The sequence below is a fragment of the Budorcas taxicolor genome, chromosome 6 (assembly GCF_023091745.1).
Source record: "Budorcas taxicolor isolate Tak-1 chromosome 6, Takin1.1, whole genome shotgun sequence".
Classification (NCBI taxonomy): domain Eukaryota; kingdom Metazoa; phylum Chordata; class Mammalia; order Artiodactyla; family Bovidae; genus Budorcas; species Budorcas taxicolor.
Window position 1 is genome coordinate 97,902,476 of NC_068915.1, and position 26,704 is coordinate 97,929,179.

General features: G+C 42.2%; 1 protein-coding gene across 1 annotated transcript in view; it reads right to left on the reverse strand.

Annotated features, from left to right (window-relative positions):
• Positions 1-469: 469 nt before the first annotated feature.
• Positions 470-26,704, reverse strand: part of LOC128049952 (placenta-specific gene 8 protein-like) — a 33,554-nt gene continuing 7,319 nt past the window's right edge. The window contains exons 2-5 of the mRNA XM_052642266.1: positions 12,763-12,891; positions 10,156-10,280; positions 2,737-2,851; positions 470-581 (exon numbers count right to left, since the gene is read on the reverse strand). Coding sequence (XP_052498226.1) covers positions 2,747-2,851; positions 10,156-10,280; positions 12,763-12,862 — 330 coding nt within the window. The 5' untranslated portion in view covers positions 12,863-12,891 and the 3' untranslated portion in view covers positions 470-581; positions 2,737-2,746. The remainder of the gene's footprint in view (positions 582-2,736; positions 2,852-10,155; positions 10,281-12,762; positions 12,892-26,704) is intronic.

Below are 26,704 nucleotides of genomic sequence, written 5' to 3' on the forward strand. Positions count from 1 at the left end.
CCTCCTCCAGAGAATCTTCCCATTCCAGGGATCAAACCTGTGTCTCTTGTATCTCCTAAATTGGCAGGTGGATTCTTTACCATTGAGTCACCTGGGTGCATGCTAAGTCACTTCAGTTGTGTCTGATTCTTTGCAACTCTATGGACTGTAGCCTGCCAGTCTCCTCTGTCCATGGGATTCTCTAGGCAAAAGAACAGGAGTGGGTTGCTGTGCCCTCCTCCAGGGGACCTTCCCAATCCAGGGATCAAACTCATGTCACCTGGGAAGCCTCTAATTGGCTATACCCTAATACAAACAACAACAATAACAACAAAAACAGAAGCATAAGGGAATGTTAATTCCATGATGAAGTACTTAAAGACACAAGAATTGTTGAAGAAATTAATTTTTAATGGCAGTCATCTTAGAGAAGAGCACTAGAAATATATTTCTTTCAAAGCAAATCAAAAATTAAAAATGTTTTGAAGCCATTTGAAGCTATATGATTAGCTGAATTAGTTTCTAAGATTTAAGGTGAGATAGCACTGAATAGATGCAGTATTTCATTGCAGCATTTTCTTTCACTACCATGTGAATTTGACCTGTAGAAATCAGAAAAAGAAAGACCAAATCAATGAAAGAATTCCATTTTACATTATCCTTGTTCCAAGTATCAAAACTTTCATCCCACTGCTATCTTACTGCCAAATTGCTACATATTTATTTATTTTAAATATTTATTTATTTGGCCATATGGCATATGGACTCTTGGTTCTTTCACCAGGGATTGAACCCACACCCTCTGCAATGAAAGTACAGAGTCTTAACCACTGGACTTCCAGGGAAGCCCCCAAATCACTACATATTTAAAATCTATATCAAATCATGACCCCTGGTTCAGTACAATTTACTCAGTTGGTCAAGAAGTTCATTCAGGTTTTTCCATAAAATTTTATGAACATTTTGGTCAACCCAATATTTGAACAAGTCACAACCACTGGCTAAGATTCAATGAGTCATCTAGGAAGCTTACTATGCTTCCTTGCTTGAAAGTTGCATCTATTTATTCATCCACAATAGTTATTAAGTGACTGCTATGTCAGGTACTGTTGCTACGTTGTTAGGTAAACCAACAGAATGCCAGAGATAATTTCTCTTATCAAATGTCAGTGAATCATCATTCACACTAAGGTAAGAGACTCTAAAAGGCAGAGACCCCAGAACAATCTTTTTCATTAATTGGATGACTGGACCAGTAAATTACCACATTCTATGTAGGGGACTACATACATATGCATTGGAAGGACTGATGCTGAAGCTGAAGCTCTAATAATTTGGCCACCTGCTGCGAAGAACTGACTCACTAGAAAAGACCCTGATGCTGGGCAAGATTGAAGGCAGGAGGAGAAGGGGACGACAGAGGATGACACGGTGGGATGGCATCACCGACTTGATGGACATGGGTATGAGCAGGCTCTGGGAGTTGGTGATGGACAGGAAGCCTGGCATGCTGCAGTCCATGGGGTCACAGAGTCAGACACGACTGAGCAACTGAACTGAACTGATGTAGGGGACTAGGGTTACTTTGGCAAAATTCTGAATTGCATTGGTAACAAATGGCTTTAAAGAAACATCACTGCTTGGGAAGAGAAACAACAGTTGTGTCTCAGGAGGCAGGGGTACAAGGGAGAAAAAGAATAAGAAAACTCACCTTCTTGACTCTGCTTGTAAATGGGTTAAGCACATCAGTCATTGAGGAAAGCAGTCAGAAGACAGATACTAAAATGGCACTAAAAGAAATGAGCTAAAACGTTCACAAAGAGGACACAATTTTGTGCTGCATGTGGCAAAAGAGCTGAGAGAGAGACAGATTGTGCCCATGCCAACCGTTCACACAGCTGAATGCAGTATCCTGATCAAATGCTCTCAAAGACCTCTCGGGAGATAGGACTTTTCGAGAATAGTCTTTTCCAGGTGAAAATAAAACTTGGATGATAAATTCCATGGGATTGGCAGTAAGAGATGGAAAGACAGGACTGAGTAAGCCATCGTCCTCTTGCCTAAGAAAAATAGGAAGAACTAAGAAGGTTAAAAATGTGACCAGGAGAGCTTAGGAAACTAGGCATATGAGCAGCTGGCCGGCTTTGATGATATCACCACCAAAAGGCAGTGCTCTTCTTCCTAAACGGGAGCTTTGGGCATATTAGATAACTGGTTGAATTGTCCGCACTTCATTCATAGAGACTAAGGTAGCTTTCTACCACTTTGGAGAAAGAATTACTCTTTTAATATTGTGGTGGTGACAAGAACATGTCACTAGATACATTACACAGTCACGGTTAGTGTGACGTCTCAGTGGGTTACTGTTGACAGCAGTGGGCCTGAGCTGTAGGCTTTGGGAAATGAATGTTCGGTTGTACACATATCTCTGGTACCTTCAGTCATGATGCTGTGAAGATACACATGGAGGATATGTGGCATGTTTATCTGGTACATCATATGGCCACTCCACCTATGGCAGACATCCTAAGAAATCCCAGAATTCTTTCCCATCCAATCAGGGCTAGCCCTCTCTTCCCAGGCTCTCTGGGAAGCTGAGTCCCAACTGATTGGTGCAGGCTAGCCATTGAAAGTCATTTGCCCTCCCTTTGTCAAGGGCCATCTCATGGATCTGTGAGATAGAGAACCAAAGAAATCAAAGATACCTTTGAGACTTTCTTTTGCTACTCACAAATCAAAGAAGTCCCGCCAACTTACCAAGCATCTTTTATAAAGCATTCATTGCTTTTCTCTTTTCAATATCTCGCTTGAGTTGACAAAGGGCACAGTGCGGTAAAAATGCCAGACACAGGAAATCCTTGCAAATGGATCCCTGTTAAAAAACAAACAAATGGATCAACAGGTAGCCTGTGAATAGTCACACAATTCCCTGCACTTGTTTCACTTTTCAAACCTCTTTAAAACATACATTTTATGTCACTTGTTTATCACGTTATCTCTATATTTCTTTTAATAAAAAATCATTTATTTATTCATTCATTTATTTTTGGCTGTGCTGGGCCTTTGTCATTGCCTTTGTCATTTTCTTTAGTTGTGGTGAGCGGCAGCTACTCTAGCTGTGGCGTACAGGCTTTTCATTTCAGTGGCTTCTCTTGTTGCAGAGCCTGGGCTCTAGGTATGTGTGCTCCAGTAGTTTTGGCTCCTGGGCTCTAGAGCACAGGCTGAATAGTTGTGACGCACGGGCTTAGTTGCTCCATGGCCTGTGGGATCTTCCAGGATCAGGGATAGAACCCATGTCTCCTGCGTTGGCGTGTGGATTCTTCACCACTGAGCCATCAGGGAAGCACATCCCTATTTTTTTTATGACCAAGTGAAGTTAACTGACTTGCTAACTAAATCACGTAGACTGGTGACAGCGACTGGTCCTTTTCCTCTCAAGTCAGTACCCTTTTCATAATAACATGTTTCAAATGATCTGCAGGTTACAATCATAGCCACAGTCCTCTGTTATCTGTTCTAGAAGAGTTCTCTATTTTTTTTTCCTTTTAAAAAATCTTTTGATTTACTTACTATTTTTTACTGATGTGGAATGGTTCCCTTTAAAGCCAGTTGTGTAATGCACCAATTTTTCCAATTGATTGTGAGTGGAGTGCTAGATCACATGCCACCCTATATCCCTCTAATCTTTTTCATTGACATCCCTCATGTTCTGCAAGGGAGGCAACCCATAGTTAAAGAGGACATAAACCTTATGGGCAAAAGAAGAAATCAGAGAATGAAGAGTGGCTAGAAAACCTGTAGAATGAGCTGCTTTGCAGAGTTTTGAAGGCCTTCTTCATGGGAGGTCCAGTTGAGTCTTTGATGGCCTATGGGTAGAGATGCCCTAGAAGGGACTCCTGTTCTGTATAGTCAGCACTGGCTGATCTGAGGGGTCTAATCTGATGAGCAGGTTATGTGACTGTGTGTCTTGACCGACTGAAATATTTTGCACTCCATTTTTGGATGTCACTTATTTTTTAAAATTTAAAAATTAAAAATTTTTTTTAAAATTTAGTACAATTCCCAATTTCCAGTGTGAACAGAAAGACCCAGAGAGAGAGCAGGAAAGAGAAAGAGAGTAGATTTAGCCTATAAAGTTTGGGAGTTCCTAAGGGGTGAGAAAAGTGATTTACTTTTCATAACTTTTTTTCCTTGCTGTAGTGATTTTGATTTGAACGGAGAAAGTGTGTGGGACAAAGACTGGACAATGAGATAACCATGTTAGAAATCTAAAGTCTTGACCCTCATCAGACAGAGGAACGGGATACTCAGTTTGAAGACAATTTGGTCCCTTGGCCATTTCTTTTTCCCTGAAAAATAATCCAAATCCTTTAATCCTTCCTCAAAGTGCTTGATTTTTTTCCATGCTTCAATTCATTATTTATATTTATTCATCTTTTAAGCCTCCATTAAGCCAACATTTATTGAATATACATAATACGTTATTAATACAAAGAATAAAATATTCATCAAGGATGTAACTAGTTTTCTGTTCCAGCATGTCTATGCCTGTCTTTATCTCAGGAAGTTTGTAGGAGAAAAAGTCCCACTATTATTTGCTGAGAAACGTAGGGAAACCTTTAGAAAACACACCCTAATTCTAAGTCTGTTTCATAATACAGATATAAAGAATATTGAGAAGAAAAAAATTCCTCTTTCAAATGAGAGGACATGAACTATGGGTTTAAACCATGCTGAAGTTAGCAAGGGACATAAATGCCTTGCCCAGAATAGCTTCTTGGGAAATGGTACCAGAAACAAAGATTTTTGCTTTCATCACTCTGTTTGGCAAAGGGAACTGGTGCTTCGCTCGTTTGGAAGCTGTTTAAAAAAAAAAAAGAAATCTGGTCATGAGGACTGGTTACAGAATCGCTGAGCAAATGAATGAGTTGTGGTACGTGACTCAATACACATGGACTTGAGAAGACAAGATGATCCAGTGGGAAGAACCAGGCCTGACTGTAAGTCAGAATAAACATGAGCCCATGGGGTGGGGTGGATTGAGAGAGTGGCATAGACATATATACACTACCATGTATAAAATAGCTAGTGGGAAACTGCTGTACAGCACTGGGAGGTCAGCTCAGTGCCCTGTGATGACCTAGAGGCGTGGGATGAAGCATGGTGGGTGGGAGGTCCAAGAGGGAGGGATTTTTATATATATACATAGAACTGATTCATGTTGCTATATGGAAATGAACACAACATTGTAAATTTTGTTTACATTTCCATTTAAAAAAATTAAGTAATAATTAAAAAAAAACAAACTTGAGCCCAAATTTCAGCACTTCCATGTTCTATGACCTTAAGGCTTTCTCATTCCTGCTTTTCATGTCCATGAAGTGCAGATACCACTGCCTGTACCGCAGAGCGTTTGAAGCAGTATATGAGCAAATATATGTCCAGGCAGTATTCCAGCACATAGGAGTTCAATTGGTTGTGTCTTCTCTTTTTCCTCTGCTGTGCAGGTTGCGGCCCTGGCCAAGGGGATGCTCTCTTGCCTGTCTGTGTCCATGAAGGGAGGGGGAGGTCAGAGAGGCTGTGCTGGGGCAGCCTTATAAATGTTTGCATAGATGTAAAGGGGGAACAAAGCAGAGAACCTGAACTATGCAAATCAGTCCTGGGGTTTATTAGCCATTTTAGAGTTCTGTTCTAAGAAAGAAGCTAGAGATACACTGTCTATAAATACACTTATATAATAGACACCAAGAAAACTTATTATAGAATCCTAGACCCTAGGAAGACCCTAGAAATCACCTTGCACGAATTTCTCATGAAAGATAAGAAAATTGATGCTAACAAATGACTTGTCAGAGAGCCCCAAAGTGAGCTATTTGCTGAGCTGTTTCCAGAAGCTTGTCTCCAGAATTCAGCTAAGCTCTCCTTCCTCTACTCCCTTAGGGACCACTTTGAGAATCTCACTCCCATACTCACTAATACATCCATGTACACAACTATGTACACAAGTACATACACCTGACACTTAGCGTATGGTTTTGGGAAGTTTATGGAACGGTCACGAAGTTAAGAACCCTCGTGTTAAGTTCTGCTGCCTTTTGAGGGATGTAAATGAGAGCACAGGGAGTGCTGAGGCAGCTGAGCAAGCCCACGGGAGGAATGCAGGCTGCTTGAAGACAGCTGAGCTAAGACAAAAATTATAATAGTTAGTCACTGAGTACTTATTACTTGCCAGACGCTGTGCGAAGTCCTTTCCCTGCATTATCTGCTGTGATTCTTACTGTACCACCTTAGGGGAGGTATCATGGGTACCATTTTATCAGAGAGCCAAGGCTTAGGGAGATGAATTGTTATTGGTTACAGTGAGTAAGAGGCTAAGTTTTCAGGTCACTTCTGTGTTTAAAAGCATTTTAAACGCTTTCCAGATCACTTAAAATGAAAGCTGCTACTGCTAAGTTGCGTCAGTCGTGTCCGACTCTGTGCGACCCCAGAGACGGCAGCCCACCAGGCTTCCCCGTCCCTGGGATTCTCCAGGCAAGAACACTGGAGTGGGTTGCCATTTCCTTCTCCAATGCATGAAAGTGAAAAGGGAAAGTGAAGTCATTAGTTGTGTCCGACTCCTAGCGACCTCATGGACTGCAGCCCACCAGGCTCCTCCATCCATGGGATTTGCCAGGCAAGAGTACTGGAGTGGGGTGCCATTGCCTTCTCCGAAAATGAAAGCTAGATTTCTTAAAATGGTCTGCAAGGTCTTGCTGTGATATCATCTTCTTCTATTACTGCTCCCCATCTCCCACCCCACCTCCAGCCTTTCCATCTCTCTGGCTGCTTGCTATGTCTTGGACCTTCCAGGTAAGCTCTACTTCTGGACTTTGGCTCTAGCTCATTCCTCTGCCTGGACCTTTCACAGATGAGTCATCCTCCCATCCTTTTAGGTCTTTACTTTCTCCCCCATCCAAGCACTAACCAGGCCCGACACTGTTTAGATACTGAGCATATTTAGGGTGGTATAGGCGGAAACAGTGGCTGACTTTATTTTTTGGGGCTCCAAAATTGCTGCAGATGGTGACTGCAGCCATGAAATTAAAAGATGCTTACTCCTTGGAAGGAAAGTTATGACCAACCTAGATAGCATATTCAAAAGCGGAGACATTACTTTCCCAACAAAGGTACGTCTGGTCAAGGCTATGATTTTTCCTGTGGTCATGTATGGATGTGAGAGTTGAACTGGGAAGAAGGCTGAGCGCCGAAGAATTGATGCTTTCGAACTGTGGTGTTGGAGAAGACTCTTGAGAGTCCCTTGGACTGAAAGGAGATCCAACCAGTCCATTCTAAAGGAGATCAGTCCTGGGTGTTCTTTGGAAGGACTGATGCTAAAGCTGAAACTCCAGTACTTTGGCCACCTCATGCGAAGAGTTGACTCATTGGAAAAGACTCTGATTCTGGGAGGGATTGGGGGCAGGAGGAGAAGGGGATGACAGAGGATAAGATGGTTGGATGGCATCACTGACTCGATGGACGTGAATTTGAGTGAACTACGGGAGTTGATGATGGACAGGGAGGCCTGATATGCTGCAATTTATGGGGTCGCAAAGAGTTGGACATGACTGAGCGACTGAACTGAGGCATAGACTAAGTCTTTACCTTCTTACTGAGTCTTTCCTGATAACGCTATTTAAAATCACAACCTTTCAATACTAAATTCCTCTTCCTTGCTTCATTTTTCTCTGTTGTATGTATCACCAACCTATACATTATATTCTTACTTATTCTCAGTTATCAGAGAAGGCAATGGCAACCCACTCCAGTACTCTTGCCTGGAAAATCCCATGGACGGAGGAGCCTGGTAGGCTGCACTCCATGGGGTCGCTAGGAGCCGGACATGACTGAATGACTTCACTTTCCCTTTTCACTTTCATGCATTGGAGAAGGAAATGGCAACCCACTCCAGTGTTCTTGCCTGGAGAATCCCAGGGACGGGGGAGCCTGGTGGGCTGCCGTCTCTGGGGTCGCACAGAGTCGGACACGACTGAAGTGACATAGCAGCAGCAGCAGCAGCATTCTTAGTTATATTGTAACTGTTTTCTTCCATTGGTGTCTAAGCTCTCCCATTGACAACCATCACAGTAATAACTGATGGAGGCAAGAATCTATCACAGATGTTAGAACTAGTGGGTGAAAGTTTGATTTACATCTCTCTACAAGATCCTTATCCATTATAAAGGGGAAAATAGCAACTTTGTGGTGGAGAATCTTGACAGACACTATCTTAATTAAGGAATCAAAGTGAACATTACACACAATGAGATAACTTGATGTCATGTGGTGTAAGATGACCATAGCATCACTTTTGTAGAGTTGATACCAAAAGTATATAACCAAAGTCTTATCATGAGGAAACATTTGACAAACCAAACTGAGTCTACGAAATAACTGATCTGTATTCATTAAAAAAAAAAAGAAAAAGACAAAGACTGAGAAAATCTTCCATATTATAGAAGACAAACAGTTGTCATTCAGTTCCAGTGGCCCCAGTTCATCTTAACCCTCCCAGCCCCTGCGTGATTGCAACTTTCCATTGACAGAATCACTTGCCAGGCTCTGCCTGCTTCCATCATTAGAGCTGCCTTCAGATTATTCCCCACCCACACCCTGTAATACTGTCCACAGGCGCTCTGTGCCTCAAGTGATATGGGGACACACACCCATATTACCCTATCTTCTTCAAGAGAGGGCAATCAGCTGGCTTAACTCCTCAACATCTCCATCTCATCTCTGCAGCTTTGCCACCACTCCCTTGAGGCAGTTCTAGGGACAGACAGATGCCACAGACATCTCCATTCAACCCCCAGGGGCCCTTATTCAGCTCAGCTGAGGGCAGAATTTCACATTTTTGTTGCCCTGGATAGTCAAGAAAGAAAGTAAAGGCCAGGGGCTGGCAGAAGCTGGTCCAGACAACTGATTTTTTTTCTTCATCTAAAGAAAGTTATTGGGATAATTGGTAAAGTTTAATAATACCCACGGATTAGCTAATAGTACTGTATCAATGTTAAATTCCTTTTGATAATCACATTGTGATAAAATAAGAGAATGTCCTTCTTTTTAGGAAATACACACTGAAATAGAGATAATAGGGTATCAAGTATATAATTTACTCTCAAATGATTCAGAAAAAAAAATTAGAATAGATAAATAGAGACAAGAAAGAGAGAAAATCAATCAAATCTGGTACGTTTTTAAATATTGGGGGAATCTGGGTGAAGAGTGTTTAGGAAGTCTTTGTACCATTTCTGTGACTTTAAGTCTGAAATTATGTTAAAACAAAAATCTCAAAAAAATTGAAGTGAGCTCCATGAAGACAGGAATTTTTATTTCCTTTGTTCGCTGGTGTGTCTTTAGCATCTGTAATAGTCCTTGGTATGTTCTGCATATTCAGTAAATCCCCATTGAATGAGTGAACACTAGCTTATGACTTAATAAGGTTCTAGGTGCTCAATAATATCTTTTGAGTGAATGAACACTGTTTTACGAGTTATCAGTGAGGTAACTGGCTCCCAAAATTTTCCAGCTCTGGGGGGATCTATATACACCCATTTTTCACCTAAGACTTTCTAAGCAACAGCCACCCACTCTGCAGAGTTCACTGTCTGACTCTGAGTAAAGCCAGGAGAGACTCTGTGCTGACTTGCTCATCTCCAGCAGCTTTTTCAGAGACACATCTATTGGATCAATAAAAAGTTTTATTGTGAATATATCCTAAGGGATAGATAGATAGTCTCTATAAATCATTTAAAAAGTTTAAGATGCAGGGGTAAGGTATAGTTAGGGAGTTCAAGAAAGTCATGTACACACTGCTAACTGTGCAGCACATGGGATTCTGCTCAATGTTATGTTGCAACCTGGATAGGAGCAGGGTTTGGGAAAGAATGGATACTTTTATATGTATGACTGAGTCCATTCGCTGGACACCTGAAACTGTCACAATATTGTTTATCACCTATACCCCGATACAAAATAAAAAGTTTAAAGTTTAAAGGGAAAATGTTTAGGATGGCAGTGGAGAAAAGGCTAGGGTCAAGTCATGATGGTGAGGAGGGCAATCATGGAGACGCGCTCAGACTGAAGGAAGGCCTTTGGGCTGTCTGGGTGATTACTTCCTGGTGGACATGGGGGACTCACCGGGATGCCGTATCGGGTCCGATACATTGTCCTCATGGCGACACTTGATCCGCACAGGCAGAATTCGTTCATGTCAGAGGCAATCTGACACGAAAGGCACAGGGGAAAGAAAGCCCCACAGAGACCTGAGAGCAGGGTGAAATCACAGAAATCAGTCAAGACTGTAAGGAGGTTGACTTAATCATACCTCTTCCACAGGCTTCCCGGCGGGGTCAGTGGTGAAGAACCCACCTGCCAATGCAGGAGACATAAGAGATATGGGTTCAGTCCCTGGGTTGGGAAGATCCCCTGGAGGAGGTCATGGCAACCCACTCCAGTATTTTTGCTGGAGAATCCCATGGACGGAGGAGCCTGGTGGGCTACAGTCAATGGAGTTGCAGGGTTGAACACAACTGAACCCGCAAACACACACACCGCTTTCAAGAAAATACACACTCAGGAAATGGCCCTAATGGACACTTGGTGAAAACAATGGGGTCACCTGGCTCTTTATGCCTTGCTTCTAGAGCCTACACACACTGGGGAAACTTGCTCGTCATATGCCAGGCCAGGTTTAATGGCAAAAATGCCTGCCTTGCCAGGATGGGAGGGGAGTCTGGGCGAGAATGGATACATGTATACATATGGCTGAGTCCCCTCGCTGTTCATCTGAAAACTATCACAACATTGTTTGTCAATTGGCTATACCCCAATACAAAATAAAAAGTTTAGAAAAAAATTGCTTTAAAAATAATTGCTAACTTCTCCCCTGACAACCTTAACTCATTAAATCATCAAAATAGTCATCCAAAAAATAAAAGTTCCTGCCTTGTTGATCTGAGCCTGTCCAAAGTATCTTTCTTCCTTATCTTTGTTTACATATGGAGCATACTGGCATAGGAAGTTCGTGGCGTCGGAATGTCTGAGCGACCCTCTGGAAACTGTGGGAGAATGCTTAGGATCAGAAAGCACTGAGTAAAGAAATAATTGGAAAAACGAGGAAAGCGGTAGGAAACAGATTCTAGATGCTCATTCTGGCAAAGAGGAAAGTTTTATTATTGTTGTGAGGATCGAAGCAAGTAAAAGTTAAGGGATATTGACATAAAAACTTAAAAAACATACTGAAATTTCACTTTTAAGAGTCTGTGTGAGACAAAAAAGGACCGAAGAAAATAGTGACAAACAGGAAACTGTTCTCAAACGTGCTGAGCTCAAGCTTATTTTGAGAAACTCTAGGGTGGAGTTTTGTCATGGCTCTACCCTAGATGAGATAAGAAAACTCTTATTTTTTGATTGATGGTTTTCAGCAAAAGGCTATCTGCACAGAACTTTGAACTTCCATCATATACACACACACACAAAAGAGGCTCTTTCTCAAGACAGTGGAAAGACTAGCCACACAGAGAATGCCTACATTCCCTTGGGCAATAGACTCTGAAACAGGAAATTCTTACACCAAGGTGTGTTTGGTGCTGTGAAAGAATTTAAGGTTAGGAAAGCTAAAAACCTGAAAGCTTCCTGAGATGGACCGACCACAAGAGTCACAGGAATAGTGAAATCTGGAAGCACAGACTCAGCCCTGTAGGGAGAAGAGGAAGTAAAGAGAAGAGTGGAGAAACACATCAAGAACACGGGGAGCTAATGAGGTGGGGTCGATCTGGATAAGGATAATAAATTCAAGGCAGGCAGGTAAAACAAATGAATAAAACTGGTTGAAAAAAAAACAAACACAAACTAGCCAACAGTGGATGATGGACATGAATATGGCAAAGTGTAGAGTGAAGGTCCCTTTGAATAGGGTTAACTAAGCGGGTTAGAAGACTCCAGAGTCCCCTGGACCGCAAGATCAAACCACTCAGTCCTAAAGGAAATCACTCCTGAATATTCATTGGAAGGACTGATGCTGAAGCTGAAGCTCCAGAACTTTGGCCACCTGATGTGAAGAGCTGACTCCTTGTAAACGACCCTGAGGCTGGGAAAGATTGAAGGCAAAAGAAGGGGGTTGCAGAGACTGAGATGATTGCATAGCATCACAAACTCAACGGACATGAGTTTGAGCAAACTCCGGGAGATAGTGAAGGACAGGGAAGCCTGGTGTGCTGCAGTTCATGGAGTCCCAAAGAGTCGGAAACGACTTTGCGACTGAACAACAAGAAGTCAGCTTGGCAGCAGCTACTTCTGCCAGTAAAGAATGAGGACTCCTCTTTCCAGATTTTCCAAATTTTCAAGAGAAGCTGGAAATCTAGATTAGAAAGCTACAGTTTTGTGTGGAATCTGATCTGAGAGGGGAGGGCACCATGTCCTGTGGCATGCAGGATCTTAGTTCCCTGACCGGGGTCCCCTGTACTGGGAGCGAAGAGCCCTAACCAGTGACTGCCAAGGAGGTGCCCGGAATCTGACTTTCATATGGTTTCTACTGTTTTAAAGTTAATACAGCAAGAGGGGTCTTTACGTACAGGACAAACAAAACACACCCCAGTAGTAAAGTCTGCCCAGGTGTTCCACCTTGTGACTGCTGATCTCTAGAATAACACAAGGATCTCAGTGAGAGGATAAGCAAGCGATTTTTGTTATGGCAGTGACTGCGTGATTGTAGCCCAGGAGAAAGCAACAGCTACGTTTACTTACAGATCCCTATGTCATCAAAGCAGTCAAAGGTGCCGGTTTGCCAGTCACTAGACCCCGAGACCGCCGAGCCATATCCTGGCTGCGAAACAACTGGGTTCATTTTCAAGACTGAGTTCAAAAGGGTACTGCCTGTGAAAACAAAACCAAAAAATTATTTAACACTTAACTGTTTTGGTTGAATATAACATTCAATTCAGAAAGCATTTCCCTCCTCCTTTGGTTGGAGTCAGTCACATTCAACTAACTTAGCATAACATTTCCAGACTATTGCTGATATTTGAGAATTAAAAATATAAAAGATAGAAAAGCAGCATAAAGGAGAAGGGATGAGGATTCCATCCTCAGGTTGTCTGGTTGTGTATGTGTGTGTGTGTGTGTGTGTGTGTGTTTCCCATTCACCAATTCCTCTTTTATCAGCAAGATGATTTTTGTGTGTGTGTGCTATTTCCAAGACAACTATTTTGCATTTGAAGTATTTTCATTTAATGGTCATTATAATCAGTTTTTACAAAGCAAGTTCACAGGCATTCTCTCAGTTGCTCTGTAGGAGAACTCTGTGAGATGAAGTTGTTTACTTCTCCATAAAATTGGTGTTATGAAAGCAGATATTTCTGGCTAATGTCAGCATTAACCAACTAATACTAGTGGTATCCTGACAGCTAAAGTTTACTTGGAAAAAGATGAACTTCTCTTTCTGAATGTTTCTCCAAAAAAAGAGGCTTTAAGTCTCGCAGAAAAACCCAGTGGTTGCAAAACCACTAGGATAGGGTGTCCCCCCATACTTTTCACATTTAATCCAGTGATCAAGTTAAGTCTTATGAGCTGTTACCCAGTAAGAGCTCTCAAGAGAGAAAATGTCCTTGATTTCATTAATGACTAATGCTAAAAAACTTTCTCTTTTCTTGTATTGAATCTAACTATGCCGTGCTCTATAGTTTTAATTTTATTTTTTTAGTATTTATTTATTTATTTGGCTGTGTTGGGTTTAGTTGAGGCACACGGGATCTTTGACCTTTGTTGCAGCATACAGAATTTTTAGATGCACGTGTGGGATCTGGTTCCCTGACCAGGGATCGAACCTGGGACCCCTGCCTTTGGAGGGAGGAGTTTTAGCCACTGGACCGCCAGGGAAGCCTGCGTACTCTGTGGTTTGGTCCCGGGTCACTGTCAATACTTCCCTTGACTAGTTGGAGGGCAGCCTCTACCCGCATTTCCCGCTGCTTTGATCCCTTCAGTCTTCCTCCCCTATGTTGCTAAGGAAGTCTCCAGTCAAAGATTCTACTGCTGTGCTTCCCAGTCCTGACTGTGCACCACGTTCATCCTCATGCTCGGTTACAGATAGATACAGTAGATATGCAATAGGATATTGCTGAACTAATTAGCAGAGCGGTGATGGTTAAAAGTCATGAGAATAATATTCCCTTGTCTAACTTAGTGAATTTAAATTCATGAAGGGTAAGACACAACTTTTCAGTTTTTATGTAGAAGTGTTTTGTATTTCTCATTATAAAGGAGTCTTATTAATTAAAATGGGAGAAGGAAATGGCAACCCACTCCAGTATTCTTGCCTAGAAAGTCTCTTGGACAGAGGAGCCTGGTGGGCTGCTGTCCATAGGGTCGCACAAAGTTGGACACGATATTCTACATAGAAGTTATTTTCCACTGGTTTGTTTACAGATATCCTGTCTTAGAAAATCACTGTCACCTTGTTAGCTAACATTTGTGATATAACTTACTTAAATACAATAGAAAACTTGCTTATAATCGACAAAGTTTTCTTTTACATTTTAAAAATTTAGTGTGGGTAAGAACCAGTTGAGGGGGTTTTAAAATCATACATCCCTAGAAATTTGGATTTAACTTAAAAAGTCTAGAAAGGGATTGAGGAATCTATGTATTCAATAGGTACCAAAGTGCTTCTTAAGGGAGAGGGGCTGATAAAAAAAAATGTAAGAGTGATGAAGGGGACCAGCTGTTTTATTGCCTAATCTGACTGCTTTTAAATCGACATCATATTTGTTAGACTGCTTTCCCAATCACTGATTTTTCTGAGAACCAAATCAAAAGAGTATAAAAAAAGAAAAGAATAATTCATTCAAAATCTTTTTATCCAGCAAGTCTGGCCTTGTTTTGGTATTGGGTGTAGGTACAAAGCCAGACGGGAGGTATCAGAACTTTGAATAAGGAGGAGAAACGAAGAAGAGAACTCATCAGGTAGGACTCTCCAGCAGTGAAATAAAAGATCTGAAACTGCAGAGACACTTGCATAGCCCCCGAAGGGCAGGTATAATAGTTCACAGAGGAAGTGGTGGCATTTATCGTCAATCAAAACAAGTCTGTTCTAGAAAGAGATTCACAGAATTAGAGAACGAGCGGGTGGTTGCCCAGGGGGTGGGGGTGGGGGGAGGAGGGAAGGTGGGGGAAAGGACAGTCAGGGAGTTGGGATGGACATGTACACACTGTGATATTTAAAATGGGTACAAGTAAGGTCCTACTATATAGCACAGGGAACTCTGCTCAATGTTATGTGGCAACCTGGACAGAGGGGAGTTTGGGGGAGAATGGATACATGTATATGTATGGCTGAGTCCCTTCGCTGTTAGCCTGAAACTATTATAACAAATAAGAGTGTTAAAAAAAAAAAAAAGGCAAAGAAACAAGTCTATTCTGTGAATCTCTTTGATCCCATGGCGGGTGTAAGATAAACATCTGACTCAGGGACCTGAGCTGAAGTCTGAACAGTCTGATTTGGGAACAGGTTTCTTGGTTTTTTTTTTTTTTATCATTTGTACTGGAGAAACTTGGGAAGGCTGACTGGAGAGTATGTGATTCTTGTGTAGGCAAGATAATAGACATTCTAGACAGTGAAAATAACATGAGGAAATGCCTAGGGGGCAAAAAGAGTGTGGAAGGCATGAGGAACAGTAAAGACATTTGCTTTTTGGAGTAGGAAAACAGGGTCAGAGTACATAACAAGGGTACTTCAGGTTTTGTTTCTTATACTCGCAGCAGACATTGCTAATCAATCCTAGAATGTTCCTGCTGGATGTATCTTCACAAGACAGGGTATCAGATGCTCCTACTGTTTGATCAGAGTTGGCACACGATACGTAAGACATAGTTAACAAATAAGAGTAAGTTGTATAGGTAATGTGTGGTTCAGCTCTGAATGTTACAGATATACCCCTGGCCTCACAAAAGAATTATCCATTACTTTAAAAATTATTTACTGGGAAAATCAGTATAGTTAACATATACAGAAAGCTGCTTCTGCTACTGGGTGTGTGTATACTATTAAAGAAAGAGCAATGTGCAAGTAAGACTATGTTCTTGACAGAGAATTGCTTTATAATAAAAAACCAATGTTTTGGTTATCAGTATAGGTAACCAAAATCAGTTTAGCCAATATATCAAAAAGGAAAACTGTCCTTAAGTACTTCCCTAGAGACCCCAAAGCTAAAAATTACTCCAGGGCAAAAATTGTATCTTAAATATTCTTCTAGTGCTTCATATATTTGTTGTGTTGAGTCGTTTAGGGTAAGGATAAAATTTTCTGTGTTTGCTTAAAAAAAAAGTGAATAATTTCCTGAATAAGAAGTATTGATAAAAAAAACCCCAAAACCTGGAATGGGCAAATGCTGCCATTGCTATATATGAAAACATCTGTCCTGGTATGTATTAAGTATCTATTAATTCAATTCCCAGTCTAACACAGGGACTCATGCCACTTGCTTTAAAATCCCTAAATTCCCTTTCTTAAAGTAAAATTTTTTAAAAAAGTGAAAGTGTTAGCTCCTTAGTCATGTCCAACTCTTTGCGACCCCATGGGCTGTAGCCCACCAGACTCCTCTGTCCATAGAATTCTCTAGGCAAGAATACTGGAGTGGGTTGCCATACCCTTCTCCAGGGGATTTTCCCAACCCAGAAATTGAACCTGGGTCTCCTGCATTGGAGGCAGATTCTTTACAGTCTGAGCTACCAGGGAAGAGGTGTATTTTAAAAACACCCTACAATATATGTGTGTATGGATGTGTATGTGTGCATATATGTGCTTATTTACAGATTTTGCATTTCTGAATATCAGAGATAGACCTTCACCGAGGGGCAATAGAGATCAGTGATTCTTAAATTATGATGTGCACAGGACTCACCAAGGAGTCCTTTTAGAAAGCAGATCCTTATTCAGTAGATCCAGAGTGAGACCCAAGATTCGCCTTTTTAACAAGCTCGTGGGTGGTGTCAATGCTATTGGCATCTGGCCCACACTCTGACTTGCTAGGGCCTCGATCATGGTTAGGAACCAGTGGAGACAAATGAAACTGGATTCAAATCTATTTTCCACCTGCGCTGTGTTCTCAGACAATTAAAATAAATTCTCTGAGCATCAGTTTTAGCATCTTTAAAATGAGTATAATCTGACTTTCTTCTTTGTCGTGTTAATGTGATGAGACTATATCTGTTAAACCCCATGTTCCCTGTGTGTCAGTGACCTGACATTGTTTTAAACTAAATGCTGCCAAGTAGCAGTGTCCATGCATGACTTATTGATACAGAAAAGCACCTGGGATCAATGGGTTAGAAGTCAGAAAGCTTGGATTTTAGTCATTGCTAGTGTTTGGGAAGCTCAAATAAGAATACATACATGAAGACATTTTGAAAGCTGCAAAACCATACACGTGGGAGAGCAACTAAGCGCCAGTGGACGTTGATGGAAAAAATCTGAACGTGGTGTGTTGTAGATACGACCATGCTACTGCTACTGCTAAGTCACGTCAGTCATAGCTGATGCTTATATAGAGTGCTATGCTTCTCATGTCTGGCTCCTACTTCACATTGATCTCTATTTAATATTCACATCAGGCCAGAGCACTCAGGGGATTAGGCTGTTAAGACTCTTTTCACTGCAGACAAGAAAACTGAAGCAAGGAGAGTAAGTGCCAAGGCCAAGGAAAAATCATGATCGCTAGTTGAACTTCTTTAATTTATAGACAAGAAAACGTAGCTTGTCTCAAAGATTGCATGTTGGCTTCACATGCTCTTCTTAGTCTCTTTAGGGAAAAGATATGGGGAGCATCTTATGGGAAATATTATAGGAACCAAAAGATGAGAAAGTGGACCGAGAAGCGTGATCAAGCGGTTAAGGTCGTGGACTCTGGCCCCAGGCTCCAGCTCTCCCAGTGACTAGCTACATGACCTTGGGTGAGTTACTTCGCCTCTCTGTGCCTCAGTTTCCTCATCTGTGAAATGGGGGATATCAATAGCACCCAGGTTACAAAGTTGTCATGAAGATTAAATGAGTTCATGTTTGAAAAGTCCTTCGAAGGAATTTTGGCAGAGTAAATACTTCATGAATGTTAGTTAAATAAAAACAGTGGTACTTGGCCCTGGAGGAGACAATACTTCCCCCGTCCCATGCTTCTTTTATACTTGTAGGAATTGTAAAGTGTGTGTAGTTTTCCCACAAGGCTGCAGAAGAAAGAGCACTGATAGAGGAAACAGAAAATAAGCCACACAGAAAATAAGCCCTGGTGGTCCAGTGGCCAAAAGCACATGCTCCCAAAGTAAGGGGCCCAGGTTCGATCCCCAGTCAGGGAACTAGATCCCACACGCTGCAACTAAGAAGATCTCATGAGCCTCAACTAAGACCCAACACAGCCAAATGAATAAATAAATATTTTTAAAAATTGGTCTTAAAAAGGGAAAGAAGCCACATGTCCAAAGTGACAGACTGGCAGGGCTGTGATTTGAATTTAGTTCTAAGGGATTCCAGAAACTTCATTCTTCTTCCCACTGACCTCTATCAATCACTTGAAATGAGCAAACCCTGTTCAGTATTTTCCTAGAGGGTCCTTTCTCAGGTGAATTTTGGGGTCTCAGGAAGCTAGACAGTTTATGACTAACTGCTTTTTTACTTTTTAATGTATGCATGTATATATGTATGTATTTTTAATATCTTGAAATCAGTCAATGAAAACTTGACCAGGAGTTTACAATACATGTGTACAGAACTGGTTCTCAACCAGAGATGATTTCAACTCCTGGGGGACATTGGGCAACGTCTGGAGACATTTTGGGTTGTCCCAACTGGGGGACAAGTGTATAGAGGCCAAGGATATTTCTAAACATCCTGAAAGCACATTTTGTTTTAAGAAAAATGGGGCGGAAACATGAGCCTGAAGCCTGTTGAATGCAGTCTCCTAGCAGACAATGACCAGCAGTCCTCGTTAGGAATGAAACCTTGCTCCTTGCTTCTGAGTTCAGAAATGTCCAAAGTGGGGACTCCCCTGGTGGTTGGTCCAGTGCTCCCGTGCAGGGGGCCTTGGTTCCATCCCTGGTCTGGGAGCTAGGTCCCATAAGCCGCAACTAAGGCCCTGTGCAGCCAAATAAATAAATATTTTTAAAAAATGCATGTGCTGGAACTCAAGGATCAGGACAGGATCTTGGTCCCCTCACAGGTGTGTTTACATCCTATTCAGTAATGCTTCTCCTGTGTGGCAAGTCCTGTTGGGACTTGTCCCCAAACCTGCCTCTTGTCTCTTCCTTCTGCTTATTGCTCCTAGTTGACAGTTTAACCTCTCCAGTTATACTGTTTTCTTTAAATAGCCCTTTAATTGAAATGTAATATGAAGTTGCTCAGTCATGTCCTAATCTTTGTGACCATATGGATTGTAGCCTGCAAGCCTCCTCTGTCCATGAAATTCTCCAGGCCGGAATACTGGAGTGGGTAGCTGTTCCCTTCTCCAGGGCATATATATACAGTAAAGGATAGAAATTGTAAACATGACTGATGAATTTTCATCAAGTGAATTCTTGAAACCACAGCCTGAATTGAGAACTAGGATATTATGGAACCCCAGAAGCCCTCCTTACTCTTACAGGGAGTCTAGCCCTCCACCCAGAGGCAACCTCTCTCCTTTCTTCTAACATCAGAAGCTCATTCTGCCTGTGTCTGAGCCTTATATTTATTGAATTGTAAACATTATTTATTCTTCTATTTCTTGCTTCTTTTGCTCATTGCTGTATAATATCCCATTTTATAGACATACCACAATTTCTTGACCCATGCTACCACTGTATTGTTTCCAGTCTGGACTGTTACTGATAATGCAGTACTACTACGAACATTCTGTACATAGCTTTAGGGGGACTATGTATGCATCTCTGTTATATCGATATCTAGGAGTGCAATTGTTGGGTCCCAAGGTTTGTAAATAGTGCCAAACAGTATTCCAAAGTAGTGGCACTACCTCCATCAGTAATGAGTTCTAGTATGAGAACTGATTACTCCTCAGTAATGAGTAATCAATATGAGAGTTCCAGTTGCTCCACATCCTAGCCCATATCTGGAAATGCCACTATCTTTCTTTTTACTCATAGGCTTCTAAAGAATCTGGGAACCAGACACCTAGGTTTAAAATTGAGAAAAACAGAAACTAGGGTTAAATGATTAAACAGAGTCATCACATTTATGAAAACAAAAATACAGATTATTCGGTTAAATTTGAAAATTATGTCCCAAGCAACACTGAACTGTGGTGTTGGAGAAGACTCTTGAGAGTCCCTTGGACTGCAAGGAGATCCAGTCAGTCCATTCTAAAGGAGATGAATTCTGGGTGTTCATTGGAAGGACTGATGCTAAAGCTGAAACTCCAATACTTTGGCCACCTCATGAGAAGAGTTGACTCATTGGAAAAGACTCTGATGCTGGGAGGGATTGGGGGCAGGAAGAGAAGGGGACGACAGAGGATGAGATGGCTAGATGGCATCACCAACTCAATGGGCATGAGTTTGAGTGAACTCCGGGAGTTGGTGATGGACAGGGAAGCCTGGTGTGCTGCGATTCACGGGGTCACAGAGTTGGACACGACTAGGCGACTGAACTGAACTGAACTGAAAAAAAATTATTTGTTATTTGAAATTCAAATTTAACTGGGCATCCTATATTTTATCTGGAGGGTTGGAGAAGGATTTTGGTATGAGGTAATATCGAAAAGACCCTAATGCTGGGAAGGATTTGGGGCAGGAGGAGAAGGGGACGACAGAGGATGAGATGGCTGGATGGCATCACTAACTCAATGGACATGGGTTTGGGTAGACTCTGGGAGTTGGTGATGGACAGGGAGGCCTGGCATGTTGTGAATTCATGGTGTCACAAAGAGTCGGACATGACCGAGTGACTGAACTGAACTGAATACCAGTGTAGGGGCAGTTACTGCTCCCCATACTTACAGGAATGGGAAGTGATGGTGAGGAGGTGAAAACAGTGGGCTTTTCTAGGTTGTGCAGTAGGCCCTTTTCTCCACTACCACCTGCCCCACCCCTGCCGCCCCTGCCATAATGCCCCAAAGGACAATGGTTTATTTGATTTCTAGCTTAATTATTTAAGAGCATTTCCTCTGGGAACGTATAATTGTTTATTCATGGATAGAGGAAGGAAAACTGAAATTTATTGAGCAGTTTCTATTGTCAGTTTCCATGTTTGGCAATCTGATGTGTGATATTGGCCTTGCAACAATCTTGCTTCCTGTGTTGAAATCTGATACTTCGAGAAGAAAAGTGGCTCAGCCTGGTTCAATGCCAGGCCAGCTAAAGCCCTCTGTCTCGTGGAAGGAGTTTCATTGACTTGCCTGGGTCTCACATGGGCTCTATTTCTCTCAGCCAGTCTGATTTGTCTTGATGGGGTTGGGTGATTGTTGCCTATCATTCATTCACTAGGGCTTCCCAGGGCCCTTCATTTCCTTGGTTTCCCCCTCTTTTCTCCTCTGTCCACCTCCTTCTGGCTTTCAGCTTCCTGCCAGATCATTCCATGGGTTCTATGCCACCCATTTCCGGATCAAGGAAGTTACATAAACGCAGCTGAGAAGGCCTTGCTTTTGATCACTTTGAGATTCCGCAGCACTTAGCAACCCACAGCAGGCCTGTCTTCTAGTCCCTGGTCTAAGTCTGCATCCCACACCGCTCCCCCAGCTCCAATGTGTCTTTAGCAGAATTCTGCAGCCTCCACATCACACTGGACCAGTTATAGTGTTAACCAGAAAATGGCATCCCCAAATGCCATTTTGGCCTTGTTAGGATTGCAGGAGTATGTGTGTGTGTCTGTGTGTGTGTCTGTTGCTCTGTCATGACTGTGAATTCATGGGGTCACAAAGAGTTGGTCACAAGGAGTCTTTTTGTGACCCTATGGACTGTAGCCCACCAGGCTCCTCTGTCCATGGGATTCTCCAGGCAAGAATACTGGGGTGGGTTGCCAGTTCTTTCTCCAGGGGATCTTCCCTGACCCAGGGCTTGAACCTGGGTCTCCCAAACTGCAGGCAGATTACTGAGCCACCAGGGAAGTTATTTTGAGCTGATTATTTTAAGAAACAGCAGACTCGGGAGAAGATAGGAAAGAGTAGAAGTCATGCTTTAAGGGAAATGTATATTTAGAAAGAAGATTACCATTTGTAAGGTGGTCTCCCTGCCCTACCAAGAAAAGAAGAATGACTCTAATAAGGTATAAATCATAAGAAACTCTTGGACGGACCAGGCCCTTTTCTGCATAACAAACCTGATTCTTGTTGACCTAGCCTCCTCCCCATAACTGGTCCATTCCCAGATTCTCTTTTGCTTTTAGCAGAAGATGATATTTAAGCCTGAAGTCTAAGCCACTGCTGAGAGTTACAGTTTTCCTTCTTTTCTCCCATGTATATGAGATATAGGTGTTAATCAACTTCTGCTTTTGTCTTTATCTTCTGTTACAGGGCTCCAGCTGAGGAGATAGATGGAAAATTATTTTTCTTCCCCTACAGTGTCATTTCTTTTCTTTAAACTTTTTTTTTTTTTTTGGCTGTGCTTCAGGGCATGTGGAATTCTAGTTCCCTGAGCAAGGATTGAACCTATGCCCCCTGCATCAGAAGCAGAGTCTTAACCACTGGACTGTGATGTTAGGAGACAGAGGAGGAAATGGTCCCTTTTGGTTTATAGACTGGGAGTGAAGAGAGATGATTAGTCTCACATCGCTATCTGACCTCCAACCCCCTGTAGCCAGCCCCTAAGACTGTCAGCCCCTGCACCTAGGAAGACATCTCCTTTCTTGATCTTTTCCAGCACCCAGCCCCCCATGGCAGGCCCGAATCTGCATCTGGAGCCAATTATCTGGATCTCATAAGAATCCCTGTTGTCTGTATCCTAGAAGGATGCTGCCTAATGTCCCCCCAATTATGTCTTTTCTGAAATCTTAGCCAGAACAATGAGAACTCTCAGTCATAAGGTAATTTTAAAATGATTATGTGCAATTGATGGTATGGCATTTTCTAATGGAAGCTAAATCTTTTTATTTTTAAAAGGTCACTCGAAAACATTTCTCCTCATGGTTAAAATGGTGCTCATGCCTGCTAACGCTTAAATGGGGAGCCCTCTTGTATTTTTTTGTTAATTGGAGGACAACTGCTCTACAATGTTGTGCTGGTTTCTGCCATACAACAACGTAGGTCAGCCCTTCCTCTGGAGCCTCCCTCCACTCCTCTCTCTGTCCCACCCACCTCTTGCGTTTTTGATAGTGCAAGACTGGGAAATTTTCGGACACCAGGAAAGTTCAGTTACCCTCCTTTCATCAAGATGGTGAAGGGGACTTGGCTCACTAAAGCCTTTAATTTGGGGACAGGGTAGAGAATAATGATCACTTGATAAACTGGATCCCTCCAGGCTCACACTATCATTGTACCATCAGTAATCTCTTTGGTGACCTAATTCATTAAGCTTCTTCTCTACTTTTATCTAGGTTATGAAGGGCTGTCAGGCATACATGGTTCTAGGGAACGACTGCCTTTTCACAGCCAAACCCCATAAGCCTGCCCTCAGAAGCTCTTTACAGCACAACACACTCTGTTTTCCTAGTCCTTCCCCGACCCTTTCCTTTCCGTATCTGCAAACTTTCCATCTATGCCATTCCTGCTATGAGTTTATACCTCCACTTTCTCTATTGACCAGTCAACAAACATCTCATCTCCTCCAGGAAGCCACTCCAAATCTTCCAAGTTGGGGTTGCCTCTCTCCCTCTTTTGAACTTGCTCAACAACACTTGGGTGGTGTGGTGAAGAGCCCCCTGGACCTGGGGGTCAGGTTGCTGGGCTCTAACCATAGCTCTAACCATCGATACTTGGCTACCTCTGTGCCTTTTCTCTAAATGACAATGATAGTACCTTCACTTCCTTCTCCCCAGAGTCATTAGGAGAGCTACAGTAGCTATAATAACTTCAGATATAAGCCAAATCTAATTATGCATACTCTGAGAACTTCCATTTTCTTTTCTTTTTTTTTTTGGCTTATTTTTGGCTTTGCTGAGTGTGGTCAGTGGGTTTCAGTGATCCTTGTGTCCCTCAGAGACAGTGGCCTCCACATAGCTTAGAAATTACTAAGTTCTTGGTGGGGTTCAGGACCCAGTACCCTAAAATATGACACCTTGGCATACTGAAGCTGAAGGAGTTTGCAGGCATGTTAAGTTGCCTCAGTCTCGTCTGACTCTTTGCGACCCCATGGACCGTAGCCCACCAGACTCCTCTGTCCATGGGATTCTCCAGGCAAGAATACTAGAGTGGGTAGCTATTTCCTTCTCCAGGGCATCTTCCCGACCCAGGGATCGAACCTGGGTCTCCTGAGTCTCCTGCATTGGCAGGCGGGTTCTTTACCACTAGTGCCACCTTCGGGGAAGCTCCTGAAGGGGTTTGAGAAAATAGCAAAAGCAGGAAGGTCTCTCCCTTCACATGTCTTCCCAGAAAGCAAGAGGTAAGTAAGAGAAAGGTACCCTCTCTGAACCAGAAGGAAGGCAGACATCCTTAGCACCAGAGATGGAATTTAGGGCTAAGAATAAGCAAACCTTGTTACTTTTTCACCATTTAGTACCCCTCGGGCAAACCCTCTTATCTTGTCAACTCCAAAAATTTATGGTTTCTTTGTCTAAAAGTATAAAAATTTCCTGCTCTGGTCACTTCTTTGAGTCTAATTTTCTTGCAAAAGTTCCCATGAACCTGTTAAAATTTAATAACATTTGCCTGGATTTCCCCTGTCAAACTTAGTTTAATTTTCAGACCCAGCCAGGGACCCTAAGAGGGTCGAGGAAAGCTTTTCTTCCCCTACATATTCAGTACTAAGTTTATTGATTCATTTATACCAGTGAGTTTCAATCAGGGGTGATTTTGCCCACAGGGGACATTTGGCAATGTCTGGTGTTATTTTGGTTGTCACCGCTCAGGGTGACGACGGCTTATTGGCACCTGGTAGGTAGAGGCCAGGGAGGCACTTCCTCTCTCTCTGTCCCTTCCCTTCTCTTCCACTTGGTACCCATTCCCACAAACAAGAAATTCTTTCACTCACTAGCATGAAGGCTGAGAAATTTTGATTCATAGTCTTGCCCTGTTTTTAAAAAGATTTGAACCATCTACTAAATTACGTATAAAACTAGACACAAGAATAAAGAGATCAGGGAAAATAAAGCCAGAAGTAAATTTGGCACTTATTCTAAGGTTCCTGTACAGTGCTTGGTATGGGCTGAAAACTAGTCTCTGAGCTTCCCACTAGGCAAAGCAAAGAGGGAATACAAACATTTAGGAGATTGATCACGCCCATAAAATAAAAAGAGATTGAGACCTAGACAGATTTTTCAGTTTCCTCAACAAGGAGATGATACATAAAATGCAGTGGCCATAGCCTATCTCAATAACTCTACAAAAGAAAGAGCAGTGACTTTCCCGAACCTATTCCCTAATACACAGTTATAGCACAATTCTGGGGTAGAATCAGTGAAAGCAAGAAGCTAAAATGATCCCATCCGAGTATCTACCTCTCCGATAATTTGCGATGATTCAAGATTAAAAATCAGATTTTTTAGATTGTTCAGTGAAAAACATGGATGGATATTCTTGAATATTCCTCCATGAATAGTATTTTTACCACCTGGGGTTTGTTAAGATTTGTGCAGCACTGAGGCTAAATTAGAAGTCTTTGCCAAGAGTCTGAGTTCAGATACCCATCAAGGGCTGCCTATTACACATAGGAACAGGTATGCAGAAGAAAAGGCATATAAAGCAAATGTAGTGTTATAAAAATTAAAAGATGCAAACAGGACATGCACCTGAATAGAAGTGTGGAGGTGAGTTGATGGCCATCCTGATTCAACATGGAGATAAGCTAAAGGCATACCTGCAGGAAAGAATGTGTTTTCCTTATAAATCCATTCTATTAATAAAACTGCTTTAGCAAGTGACCAGTGGGGAAGCTTAGAAAGGAGACTTGGCCAACATGGGCTACGACTGGCATTTAAACATCCATTTAAAACAAGCTGGTGTTTTATTGAGCAGTGCATCTTTCACACACACCAATGAATCACATCTGACTGTACAACTGATCAAAGTCCAAGTTCTACACCAGAGAGCTGGAAAACTTTTACACCGGGTGTTACCAAAACCCACCCATTGTGATGATAGAAGAAAGCAGTAAAATGCTCATGGACTCTCATCTTACGTAATATGACTTCCTGGCTGGGCTTCCCTGATGACTCAGCGGTAAAGAATCCACCGGCCAATGCAGGAGACACAGGTTCGATCCCTGGTTTGGGAAGATTACTTGGAGAAGGAAATGACAACCCACCCCAGTATACTTGCTCGAGAAATCCCACAGACAGAGAAGCCTGGCAAGTTACAGTCTATGGGGTCCCAAAAGAGTCAATATGACTTAGCAACTAGGCAACAACAATAAACTTCCTGGTCAATGCTATGAAAACAAAAATTACAACATGGACCCTTAGATTATATAATAAGTTGGCCACTTGGCTTCATTCTGATTCTGGCCCCATTGGTCTAAGTGAAGGAGGCTTTGGAATTGATATTTTTAAAGCTTCCTAGGTGATTCCAGTGTACAGGGAGGGCTGAGAATTAAGTTATCATAATTATTATAGGACGTCTATCCA